This window comes from Mobula hypostoma, chromosome 20 (genome assembly GCF_963921235.1).
Source record: "Mobula hypostoma chromosome 20, sMobHyp1.1, whole genome shotgun sequence".
Classification (NCBI taxonomy): Eukaryota; Metazoa; Chordata; class Chondrichthyes; order Myliobatiformes; family Myliobatidae; genus Mobula; species Mobula hypostoma.
In genome coordinates this window covers 44680883-44694844 of record NC_086116.1, presented here as the reverse complement: position 1 = coordinate 44694844, position 13962 = coordinate 44680883, and the positions used below count along the sequence as shown (strand labels likewise).

The window sequence follows — 13962 nt, the reverse complement described above, 5'->3', positions numbered from 1 at the left end:
ATCCAGGTGGTGATGTAACTAGGACAAATGCTGTCCATCGTACATCTACAGAGAGTTGTAAGTCTTTTGTGACATACCTAATCTCCTCAAACTTCTAATGAAGTAGAGCTGTTGGCGTGCCTTCTTCACAATTGCATCAATGAGTTGGGACTGTGAGTTACACCAACATTCTGTTAATTTATGAAATCAAGGGACTGGAGGAGGCAATTCAGCCCATCTATTATATGCTGGTACCGCAGTATAGCAATCCCCATGTTCCCATCTCTTCCCCCAAGATTTTGCAAACTCTTTTCCCTGTGTTTATTGAATATCCTTTCGAAACCCATGATTAATTCTACTTCTATGGCTCATGAAGACAATGAGTTGCAGATCCTAACTTCTCTCTTAAGCAGAGAATATTTTCTTATATCTCCCTTGTATCAATTGCTCAGTTTTAAGTCTGCGTGCCTGGTACATGAAGAGTCCACCAATGAGAAATGACTTTCTCCTTTGTCTAAACCAGCCATGATCTCCTCCACCCCTCTGAAACCTTCTCTTCCCTTTTCTCTGCTCTGAAGAGAAGAAACCAGTCTTCTCCTGTCTGGAGCCGAACCATGGACAGTATTTTGTCATTCCTTTTTTAGCATTCTTTACTTAATTTTGTAATTTACAGCATTTTTTTTTCAGGTGGCGGGGTGGTGTTCTGTCTCTACCAAAGGAAATGTAAAGCCCTCCCCTGCAGGTCACCCTTGGGCAAGATGTAGCATCTGCTAAGACCCCCCCCCCCCAATCAGGGTCACGTGAAGCCATGGAAGCAGGTGGTGGATGGTCGCATGAGCAGCTGGCGCATATCACAAGTCCTGGTTATGTGACCACTGATGCCACATCTCTGAAGAGTACTGATAATGGCTGGGGTCACCTGCCTCATAAAGACACACTACCCAGAAGAAGGCAATGGCAAACCACTTCTGTAGAAAGGTTTGCCAAGAACAATCATGGTGTCCTAATTGCCTACGTCATACGACCCAGCACATAATGATGATGATGAGTAACTTTAAGTCTTTGCACTGTACTGCTGCTGCAAAACAACAAATTTCATGTCATGTAAGTTGGAGGCAATAAACCTGATTCTGATTGCCCCGGATGATGATGCTTCTCGTGCCTTGTTTGAGGTGAACTCATGAAGCAAAGTTTCTTCACCTGTTGCCAATTTGTGCACAGCTACCTCTCACAAGTAGCAATAACGCCCAGGCAATCTGAGTTGGTGATAGGGCAGGAGGGACAAATCCCGGCAGCAGACAGAGGCCTCCAGCAGCTCTTCCAAAGACTGCCAAAGGACTGTTTAAACCTACCTAAGGCAGCCAGTAGGATCTCACTGAGGTGTCTCAGTGAGCAGGTCAAATGATTGTGTGTTCAAATCCTCCCCCCACCCCACAAGAGACTTGAGAAGAAGCTCTTACGTCTTGTTTTACACAGTCTGTTTTTTTCACTTGACAGCATCTACAGAAGTCGCTGGGTCAAGAGTACGTGTTTATCATCAAGGAACCTGACCATCCAAGTCCAAATTCAAAGTTCCAAGAAAATTTATCATCAAAATACCTGTACGCAACCATATACCACCTCGGGATTTGGTGTTTTGCGGGCAATAATGGGGAAAAAAGAAATACAATAGAATTTATGAAAAACTACACATAAACAGGCAAAGACTGACAAATAGCAATGTGCGAAAGAAGACAAACTATGCAAACGAAAATAATACTGAGAACATGAGTTGCAAAGAGTCCTTGAAAGTGAGTCTGTGTTGTAGAATCAGCTCAGGGTAGCAGTGATTGAGATTGTCCATGCTGGCTCAGGAGTCTGAAGTTGTAATGTAACGAGTGTTCCTGAACCTAGCGGTGTGGGACCTAAAGCTTCAACTGCCCAAAGGCAGTAATGAGGGAGAGGTCATGGCCCGGATGGTGGTGGTCTTTGATCATGGATGTTGTTTTCTTGTGGCAACACTCCATGTAGATGTCCTCAATGGTGGGGAGGGCTTTGCCTGTGATGGACTGGGCTGTGTCAACCGCATCCTGTAGCCTTTTCTGCTCCTAGACCGGGCTGTGTTTCCATACCAGGCTGTGATACTTCTCCCTGCTATAGTCAAGCAGGAAACACAAGCCTGAAATTCCACACCACCAGGATCAAAATACTTGCTTACAACTTTCAGGTTCCCAAACTGAGCTGCTCAACCCTAACCCTACCTGAACAATGGACCATTATGAACCACCTTGTGCACTACCATGGATTTATCTCTGATTGTGTAAGAACAATACAGCACAATACAGGCCCTTTGGCTCACATGTTGTGCTGACCTTTTAACCTACTCTAGGAACAATATAACCCTTCCTTCCCACATAGCCCTGCACTTATCTATCATCGATTTGCTTATCCAGAAGTCCATAATGTATCGGCCTTTACCGCCACCCCTGGCAGTACGCTCCATGTGCCCACAACTCTCTGTGTAAAACAAAACCTTTCTCATGCTTTTGCACAGATGTCTCATTTTCTAAACGTAAACACGAGGAATTCTGCAAACGCTGGAAATTCAAGCAACACACATCAAAGTTGCTGGTGAACGCAGCAGGCCAGGCAGCATCTCTAGGAAGAGGTACAGTTGACGTGTCGGGCCGAGACCCTTCGTCAGGACTAACTGAAGGAAGAGCTAGTAAGAGATTTAGTCTCTTACTAGCACTTCCTTCAGTTAGTCCTGACAAAGGGTCTCGGCCCGAAACGTCGACTGTACCCTTTCCTAGAGATGCTGCCTGGCCTGCTGCGTTCACCAGCAACTTGTGTGGTCTCATTTTCTAGTCTTTTTCTTCGCTGTCTTGCAAAATTTATATATAATTTATGTCTTGTGTGTTGTTTGTGCCTACGTGCCTGATATGCACGGCAGGAAGATTTTCACCATCCCTGTACCTCACTGCACTTGTGTGGATGATAATGAGCTTGGCTTGACTTGTCTTGGGCAGTGAATTCAGGCCTTACAAGAGTCAAGAACTAAAATCAAAGATAATGGAAGTTAAAATCTCCAAACAGGTGTGACCTCTTTTAAATGACTCTGCATTTCTTGCTTTTATTGTTATTCAAAGACCAACAGTTCTGCATGTTCAGTTCTGGTCGCCATTATAAGAAGGAAGTGGAAACTTTAGAGAGGGAACAGACGAGGCTATGCCTGGATTAGAGAGCATGTCTTATGAGGGAATTTTGAGCAAACTACGGCTTTTCTCTTTAGACAATAGACAATAGACAATAGGTGCAGAAGTAGACCATTCGGCCCTTCGAGCCTGCACCGCCATTCTGAGATCATGGCTGATCATCTACTATCAATACCCGGTTCCTGCCTTGTCCCCATAACCCTTGATTCCCCTATCCATAAAATACCTATCTAGCTCCTTCTTGAAAGCATCCAGAGAATTGGCCTCCACTGCCTTCTGAGGCAGCGCGTTCCAGACCTCCACAACTCTCTGGGAGAAGAAGTTCCTCCTCAACTCTGTCCTAAATGACCTACCCCTTATTCTTAAACCATGCCCTCTGGTACTGGACTCTCCCAGCATCTGGAACATATTTCCTGCCTCTATCTTGTCCAATCCCTTAATAATCTTATATGTCTCAATCAGATCCCCCCTCAATCTCCTTAATTCCAGCGTGTACAAGCCCAGTCTCTCTAACCTCTCAGCGCAAGACAGTCCGGACATCCCAGGAATTAACCTAGTGAACCTACGCTGCACCTCCTCCACAGCCAAGATGTCCTTCCTTAACCCTGGAGACCAAAACTGCACATAATACTCCAGGTGTGGTCTCACCAGGGCCCTGTACAAACGCAAAAGGATTTCCTTGCTCTTGTGCAGCAAAGGTAAATACTGAAGCAAAGTACTCATTAAGTACCTCACTCCCATTCTCCACATCCAAGCAACTCTTCCCCCCTTTATCCTTGAGTGGTCCAATCCCCTCCCTAGTTATCCTCGTGCTCTTAATGTACGTATAGAATGCTTTGGAATTCACCTTAATCCTACCTGCCAAGAACTTTTTATGACCCATCCTGGCTTTCTTAATTACCTTCGTTAGTTCTTTTCTGGCTTCTTTATAATCCTTGTGTGCTCTGTTTGATCCCAAATTCTGAAGCTTTATGTATTATCCCTTTTCCTCCTTGACTGAATACATCACCTTTTTGGACATCCAAGATTCTCTTATCTTTCCAAGCCCGTCTTTCCTTCTAACAGGAGCACATCTTTCCTGCGTTCTGTGCAATTGATCTTTATACACTCTCCACATGTCTGATGTGGACTTGCCAGAGAAAAGGTGTTCTCAATTAACGCTTCTTAGTTCCTGCCTAATACCCTCATAGTTGGCCCTACTCCAATTTAAAACTCCCCCACAAGGACCATGGCTATAGCTATAGATATCTCTGTTTTATACACAGAGAGTGGTGGCTGTCTGGAACACACTAGGAGGGGTGCTGGTAGACACAGATACGTTAGGGACATGTATGTGGATGAAAGGAAAACAGAGGATTGTGTGGGAAGGAAGGGTTAGATTGAACTTGAAGTAGGGTAGAAGGTCAGCACAATATTGTGGGTCAATACTGCGCTGTACTGTTCTGTGTTCCACGTTCTAACACACCGCAGGATGCATTCTCAAGAGCAGCAGTGTAAAAGATCAATGGATTGCCCAGAATCCTTAATGATGTCTGGCCTGTGGCACATTGTCTGTCTGTTTTGTCCACAGAGGCAGGAGGAAAAGTAAAGATCAAATCAATTCGCACCGGTCCGACAGCCAATTTAGTTAGAGGAAGGTCAAAGGTCAGCGGGCAGGCATCCTGTCTCAGAGTGCAAAAGGGTAAATCAGAATCGGTTTTAATACCACTGGCATATGTCATGAAACTTGCTGTTATGCGGCAGCAGTAAATTGCAATACCTAATAATAATAAGATATGGCCCTTGTGGCTACGGGGATCAGGGGGTATGGAGGGAAGGCTGGTGCAGGGTTCTGAGTTGGATGATCAGCCATGATCATAATAAATGGCAGTGCAGGCTCGAAGGGCCGAATGGCCTACTCCTGCACCTATTTTCTATGTTTCTATAATAACTGTAAATTACAATAAGGAATATATATAAAAAATTTAAATAAGTAGCGCAGAAAGAGAGCAAAAAAAAAGTGACGTAGTCTTCAGGGGTTCATGGTCAGAAATCTGATGGCTGGGGAAGAAGCTGTTCCTGAAATATTGGGTGTGTGGTCTTCTGTTCCTCGTCCATGGTGGCAATAGGGAGAAGAGGGCATGTCCTGGGTGATGGGGGTACTTAATAATCGACTCTGCCTTTTGAAGATGTCCTCGATACTGGGGTGACGAGTGCCCATGATGGAGTTGGCTGAGTTTACAACTTTTTCTGATCCTCCGCATTGACCCCCCCCCCCATAAAAGACGGCAATGCAACCACTGAGAATACTCTCCATGGTCCACCTGTAGAAATTTGCGGGTGTCTTTGGTGACATACTGTACCATGTCTATTCAAACTCTTGACGAAATATTGCCGCTGTCAACCTCCTTCGTAACTGCATCCACGTGCCCATGACGACTCTGCAGTGTGGTACGAAGGTGTGAGGTCTGATTGAACTTGCTACCTATAAAACAAGATGCTAAAATAAAGTCTTGTGTGAACTCCTGGTGGTTGGGTAATATCAAGTAAGACCAAGGACTTCGGGAAGGGAAAGTCAGAAGAACACGCACCAGCCCTCATCCAGGGGTCAACAGTAGTAAGAGTGAGCAGCTTGAAGTTCCTGGCTGAAGGTTCAACATATTGATGCAATTATGAAGAAGGCATACTTCAGTAGATTTGCTATGTCACCAAAGGCTCTTGCAGCTTTCTACAGATGTACTGTGGAGAGCATTTTGACTGGTTGTATCACCACCTGGTCTGGAGGCACCAATGCACAGGATTGGAGTAAACCACACAGAGCTGTGGACTCAGCCCGTTCCATCATTGAGATGCCTCATTGCCGTCTTGTATGGCAGGGCTGCTGCACAGGGTGGGAAAGAGCAGCAGAGGGTTGTAAACTCAATCAACTCCATCATGGGCACTAGCCTTCCCAGCATCAAGGACACTTCAAAAGGCATTGCCTCATAAAGGCAGAATCCATCACCCAGGACATGACTTTTTCTCATTATTACCATCAGGAAGGAGGTACAGGAGCCTGAAGACCCACTATGTTTTAGGAACTGCTTCTTCCCTCCTGCCACCAGATTTCTGAATGGTCCATGAATACTATCTCACTGCTTTGCTTTCCATTTGCACTGTTTATTTATTTATTTTTATATAGCAATTAGTGATTTTTTTATATCTTGCACTGGGCTGCTGCCACAAACCAACAAATTTCACAACATATAGTACTGTGCAAAAGTCTAGGCACATATGTATAGCAAGGGGAGCAGATTGTAAATCTGGCGGGAGTGAAGGATGTTGGGAATGGCAAGGGTGGAGCGCCATGGGAGGAGTGTGGGACAGGTGGCAGAGAGGGAGTGCTGGGGCAGGGTAGGGTTGGCACGGGTGCAGACACTCCTAGCTCTGAATACCAGGCAAGGTAATTTGATTCCGAACAATTGGTTTATTGATCATTACAGAATGTCTCTCTGGTGCTTCCTGCTCCCTCCCCTCTCCCTTCCCCGTTTCCCAACCATGATTCCCCTCTTCCTACCCCCTTTCCCGCTCTCAGTCCACGATAAAGACCCATATCTGAATCAGGTTCATCGTCACTCACACATATCATGATTATTTTTTGCAGCAGCTGTACAGTGCAACACACAAAATTACTATAGTACTGTATAGTATAGTATAGTCTTAGGCACCCAAGTTACACACTGTATATGTGCCTGTGATTTTGCACAGTACTGTAGGTCAGTGATAACAAGCCTGGTTCTGATTTTGATTCTGAATATGCCATGGTTACTACTTTTCAGCAGAGATGGAAAGTTCTGGGGTCCTGGCCCAAACGTCTGGCAGCCAGTTTGTACTCTGCAAACTCTCACACACAGTAATAATGACCAGATAATCTACTTTGTTGATATCGATGGAAAGATAAATATGGTCAGGCACTACGGTCGGAACTCAACTTCCGCTCCTCCAAACAATGCCGTGAGAGATTTTACCTCTTTCTGAGACAGCTAGATAATGCGAGGTAACATTGCAGCTCTATAAAGACGATACTTAAGAGTATTGTGTTCAGTTCTGGTCACCTCATTATAGCATGTCTTATGAAGATTGGCTGAGTTAGGGCTTTTAAGACCGTAAGACAGTAAGACATAGGAGCAGAATTAGGCCCTTCAGCTCATCAAGTCTGCTCCGTCATTCAGTCATGGCTGATTTATTTTCCCACTCATCCCCATTCTCCTGCCTTCTCCTAGTAACCTTTGATGCCCTTACTAATCAAGAACTTATCAACCCCTGCTTTAAATATACCCAATGACCTATTCTCCACAGCCAACTGTGAAAATGATTTCCATAGATACACCATCCTTTGGCTAAAGAAATTCCTCCCCATCTCTGTTCGGAAGAGTATTGTATTCTGAGGCTGTGTCCTCAGATCCTAAACTCTCCCACAATTGGAAGCATCCTCTATACATCCACTCCATCTAAGCCTTTCAATATTCAGTAGGTTTCAACGAGAACCCCCCTCATTCTTCTCAATTCCAACGAGTGCAGGTCCAGAGCCATCAAATGCTCCTTGAATGTTAACCCTGTCATTCCTGAGATCACTCTCATAAACCTCCTCCGGACCCTCTCCAATGCCAGAACATTCTTCCGTATGGGGTACAAATTTTCTATCACAATGTCCGACTGAACTGAAGTTGGTGATATGCTGAGTATTTCTCTCAAGCTTTGTGTTGTAAGGAGGTTAAATTAGCTGTGAGAAGTACATATTAAGGTGAAGGTAGGTAAAGTTTTCAAACACCGTGCGAAGCTGGCAGGGACAAGGAACTGAGGCCAGGGTTGATCAGCCATGACCTTATGGAACGGGGGGACCAGGGGTTCCTTTTTCCTGACAAAAGAGCTGTTTGCTGTTTGCTCCTTCTGTGTAGTTGGAAGATATATGATTACTTTTAATCAGAGATACACCACGGTAACAGGCCCTTCTGGTCCAACAAGCCTGTGCTACCTAATTACACTTATGAAACCAAATAACCTACTAACCCATTCGTCTTTGGAATGTGGGAGGAAACCAGAGGACACAGAGGAAACCCACACAGTCACAGGGAGAAGGTGCATCTTCCTTACAGACAGCGGCGGAGAACCGAACCCGGGTCGCTAGCACTGTAACAGTGTCATGCTAACCGCGACACTACTGCCACCCTTAATCTAAAATGGGGATTAATTTATGTCAGCACGCAGAGGCGTTTGCAGCACCTCTGAATGAGGGAAACCACTTCACGATTCAAATCTATTTTACCACATGCTCATCGAGACATACCATGAAGTGCACCGTTCACATTAACAACCAAGACATCTGAGGGTTTGCCGGGGGCTGCCCTCACGTGTCACTAACACAGCAGGCCCACAATGCTCGTCAGAACAACATTGAACACAACAGGCAACAAAACAACGACAGCAAAATTTCAAGCCCCGTTCCTCTTTTGCACAGTCCTGCCACCCCAGGGCAGGTCTCCAGCTAATAGCCTCCAGCGGACACAGACTCGAGCCTGCAGACACCGGACTTCCACCCCCCCAGCGGACTCGCCCACCAGCTTACCAACATAGCCTGGCGTGCCACAAGCTGTCGACATCACATCGCCCGAACCTTCCATCTTGGACAAGCCAAAGTCGCTGATCATTATTTTGGATTCTTCATCAGGGCTGAAGTATAAGAGGTTTTCTGGCTGAGTAAAGATCAGAGAAAAAGAAAACACACAAGACTGTTTTTTATTCTCTTCTTTTAGAATGAGTGAAAACTCCATAAATTAGAATCAACTTCTGAGAGGATGTTTCCTTGCCAGACATCTCAACTCTCCTGGAAGTTCCAGGGGCCTCCCACATATGAATAGTGGTTCCCTGATGCCCGCAAATTATATATAATATCACGGAAATCAATTTTTTTGAGAGCGAGCGAGCGAGAGAGAGCGCGAGAGCAAGCAAGCGAGAGAGCGAGAGTGCGCCATGGCGGAGTGTTCCAAAAAAAAATATATAAAGCGTATGTCACCCCAGACTACACTAAAGTGTACCCCTGCCTAATAGGGGTCAAAAATAATGACAGTGTTGCTCGCTGCACTGTTTGCAACAGTGACTTTTCTATTGCCTATGGTGGGTTAAGACTGTAAAAGACATGTTGAGGTGAGTTTAACAGGTGTCATTCGTTCATTAGCATAGCTAACGTTATTTAAACTAGCTGGCTGGCTGCTAAGGAGCTACTCTATTGCAGACATCCCACCTCTCCCGGAAGTCTCCCGCAAATTGATGGTGCTACCTCCCTGAAATCAGTTTTTGCAGGGTGGGACGTCTGCCTTGCTGGGAGAGTCAGGAACATTACATAGAACCTTCTGTAAGTGTACCGTGAAGATGGTTCTGACGGGTTGCATACCACCTGGTACAGCTGCTCAAAGGCAAAGGATCGGAAAATGCTGCAGAGGGTTGTAGACCCAGGATCACAGGAACTAGCCTCCCTACCGTTGAGGACATTGTCAAAAGTGGATGGCTTAGGAAGGTGGCATCTGTCATTCAGGACTCTCACCACCCTGGACATGCCCTCTTCTCATTGCTACCACCAGGGATGAGGTACAGGAGCCTGAAGATACACACTCAATGCCTTAGGAACAGCTTCTTTCCCTCTGCTGTCAGATACTGTATCTGAATGGTCCATCAACTCATGAGCCCACTTGTTCTCTTTCTGCACTCTTATTGATTTCTTATTGTAACTTACAGTAATTTTTTATGTGTTGCTGGCACAAACAACAAACTTCACAACATACGCCGATGATAATGAATCCGATTCTGATTCTGATTCCTTCTCGGAATAAAGCCACTATTCCTGACTCACACTAACCCGAACCTCATGGCTTCGGAATGTCAGGGGAAACGGGGAGTTGGTGCTGGGAGCGTGGCGACACTTGCCAGCTGCTCAGCACAGTCCTTGCTGACTTGATTTGACGTATATGTTTCACTGTACATGTGACAAACGAAGCTAATTGTTAATCTTTAACTGATCCGTGCTAATCAAGATGTCCATCTACGCTGGTCCTATCGCCCGCATTTGGCTCACAGCCCGCTAATTTAGGGGACCCCAACCAGCGGTCCATGGACCCCTTGCTTAATGCCATTGATCCATGGTATAACGAAGTTTGGGAACCTCTGATCTAGATCCTTTCTGTCCAACTATCTTTTGAATGTTATTATACCTGCCTTGACCATTTCATCTGCCAGCTTGTTCCATAGACAAATGACCCTTTGCCCGAAGAAATTAACCCTCAGGTTCCTATTAAGTCTCTCCCCACTCACCTTAACCCCATATCCTCAAGCTCTTGATACCCTACCCCAAGCCTGGGAAAAACTGAGTGCATTCACCCTTATCCACGACCCGCAAGGTTTTTTTTAAGGTCACCCCTGCCTGTGCCATACTCTGAGGAATAAAGTCCTAGCCTGTCTAACCTCTCTCTATGACCAACCTGTCAAGTCCTGGCAAGTTCTTCGTAAATGTTTTCTGCGCTCTTTCTATCTTAATGGCTTCTTCCTGTAGTGGGGAGACCAAAACTGTACACGGTACTCCAAGTGCGGCCTCATCATCGCCTTGTACAACTGCAGCATCCTAATTTCCATGCTCCGTGCCCTGACTGACGAAGGTCAGAGTACCAAAAGCCTCCTTCACCACCCTGTCTGACTGTGACACCACTTTCAGGGAAGTATGTACTTGTACTCCTGGGTCCCTCTGTTCTACAACGCTGCTCTCAACCCTCTCTTTCCATTGCAAAAGTCCCACTTTGGATTGACTTCGCAAATAGCAATGTCTAGCACTTACCTGAATTAAACTCCAAAAGCTCCTCCTTGGTGTTGAACTAACTAGGTAGAGGCATAATTATGGTGTGTGTGAGGGACTGTATGTGGATTTTTTTTTTCAGCATTTCACAAGCAAATCTTACGAATTGCATCTTCGTATGGTGTTGGCTGTCTGATTCCCTCTCTTCCTACAACCTTAGAAGATCCCCCACTCACACAATCCCAGTTTCCTTCTGAATTTTCTTTGTCATATCATGCCAACTTCATCACCAATAAAAAAAAACAGGAGAATAGATATAGAACAGAGATGAGGAGGAATCTATTTAGCCAGAGAGTGAGGCATCTGTGGAATTCATTGCCACATTTGGCTGTGGAGGCTAGGTAATTGGGTATATTTAAAGTGGAGGTTGATAGGTTCTTGATTAGTAAGGGTGTCAAAGGTTACGGGAGAAGGCAGGAGAATGGGATGAAAGGGATAATAAATTAGCCATATTGGAATGGCGGAACAGACTTGATGGGCCAAATGGCCTAATTCTGCTCCTATGCCTTATGGCTATCAAAAAAAAATTAATAATTACAACTTTTAAATTAAAAGGAAAGGAAAATATTTTCAGGAGATAAGCATCCATTATTAACCAAAAATAAATTGTTAATAATATCTAATATCACATCATTTTTCTGAAAAAGATAAGGCTTGCATGCCAATTGCGGTAATAATTATCAGAGGAGCTGAGTAAAACCTACTGAATATGGAAAGATCTAGATAGAGGGGAGGTGGAGAGAATGTTTTCATTAGTTGGAGAGTCTAGGACCAGAGGCCACATCCTCAGAATACAAGCATGTCCCTTTAGAACAGGGATGAGGAGGGTGCTGAACCTGTGGAATTTATTGCCATAGATGATGTGGAGGCCAAGTTATTGGGTATATTTAAAGCAGAGGTTAAGATAGGTTCTTCAAAATTAAAAATGAATGGGAAAGGGAACTTCAACTTTCCCTATCTACAGAGAAATGGGATAAAATTTTTCAATTAGTTAGTACTTCTTCTATATGTGCTAAACATGCTTTAATACAATTTAAAGTAGTACACAGAGCTCATATGTGCAAAGATAAACTAGTTCATTTTTATTCCAATATAAACCCTACTTGTGATAGATGTCACTCTGAAGTGGCTTCTTTAACTCATATGTTTTGGTCCTGTCCTCTTTTGGAAAAATATTGGAAAGACATTTTTGATATTATTTCAACAGTTCTATGCTTCGATTTAAAACCCCATCCTATTATGGCAATATTTGGATTGCCAATGGTAGAACATAGATCTTTGTCTTCTTCAGCCTGTCGAATGATAGCTTTTGTTACTTTAATGGCGAGAAGATCTATTTTGTTGAACTGGAAGGAAACTAATCCTCCAATTACATTCCAATGGTTTTCTCAAACCATATTAAGTTTAAATTTAGAAAAAATTATGTGATATTTTTGACTCTTCGGTTAAATTTGAAGAAACTGGGAAACCTTTTATGCAACATTTTCATATGATGTAATCTGACCTTTCCGAATCATTTTTCTAAACTTAAATTATATGAGGAGAGGAGCGGAGTTAACGACATTATTGAACGTGTCCGATACAAGCTGTTGGTCTAGCCCTGTTTTGTTTTTTTTCCCTAGGGTTTTTTTTCTTTTTTTCCTTTTGGGGTTTTTTTTGTTTATATATTTTTTCTCTTTTTATTTCTTTTTTTAATGTTTAATCCCATTATGAGTTTGGAAGTCTTTTATATCTATATTACTTAAAATTCATTTTATATATGTTGAACATTTTTCCAATCTCTATGTACCAACTTTGTTAATTGAGCTCGTACTTTTGAAAAATTAATAAAAAGATTTAAAAAGAAAGAAAGATAGGTTCTTGGTTCATAAGGGTGTCAAAGGTTACATGGAAAAGGCAAGAGGATGGGGTTGGGAAGGATAATAAGTCAGCTATAGTAGAGTGGCAGAGCAGACTCAATGGGCCGAATGGCCTAATTGTGTTCCTTTCTCTTACGGTCTTATCCACTTAATGTATCTGAGTGCATTAGCAAAGCAAATTAAACATGCATTTGAAGCAATCTGATACACAAGTACTTGGGTTAATGACTATGTCTGTTGATAGCCAACTGTGTTTACCCAAGACATTTTTCAAAGCCTGTTCCCTTGATGTGATCACTAGCACTTGATGTTAACTGAAAAACAGCCGCAGGAAACATTTAGCTGTATAATGGATCCCAACAGTGAGACTCCCCGCTTTGCCCAGTCAGTAACATATTCGGGAATTAACACCCTGTTACTGATAGAAACAGGAGCTTCACCAATCACCATCTCACTATTAAAACTGTGATCTTCCTTCCCTGTTACAGCACCTGCCCCTGTCTTAGCTCATCTGCTGAGAAACTCCACAAACATTTCCTGGTTACAAGTTTAATTCCTGGCAGACCAACCATACTCCAAACTCAGAAGTGAACTAAATGTCTGCCGCCCGTGTGTTTAACATGCACCAAGTCCTGTACATCTATCACCTTTACTTTTTGCTGATGTATACCAGCTCCAGGTCCAGTATCCTTGTCTATAAACACTGCCCTCCCTGGTAGTCCCTTGTTTCTAGGAGTGAACATCACCAATCAGCTATCTCAGTCCAACCACATAGAAGTTCAAAGTTCAAAGTAAATTTATTATTAAAGTATGTATATGTCACCACCCTGAGATTAATTTTTGTGAAGGTGTTCACAGTAAATACAAAGAAACACAATGGCTTATTTGCTGAGAACCTCCACAAACCTTATCAAGGTAAGAACGTATGGTATTATAGGAAAAAAAATGCTCGCATGAATTGGCTGATTAGCAAGAGGCAAAGGGTTGGAATAAAGGGAGCCTTTTCTGGTTGGCTGCTGGCGACCAGTGGCATTCCAAAGGGGTTTGTGTTGAGACAGCTTCTTTTTACGTT

At 43.7% G+C, this 13962-nt stretch overlaps 1 protein-coding gene across 3 annotated transcripts in view; it reads right to left on the bottom strand.

Moving 5' to 3' along the window:
* Positions 1–13962, bottom strand: part of camk1da (calcium/calmodulin-dependent protein kinase 1Da) — a 314363-nt gene that overhangs the window by 85530 nt on the left and 214871 nt on the right. For all 3 annotated transcript variants that reach the window (XM_063072776.1, XM_063072778.1, XM_063072777.1), the window contains exon 5: positions 8758–8884. In XM_063072776.1, the coding sequence (XP_062928846.1) occupies positions 8758–8884 (127 nt within the window). The remainder of the gene's footprint in view (positions 1–8757; positions 8885–13962) is intronic.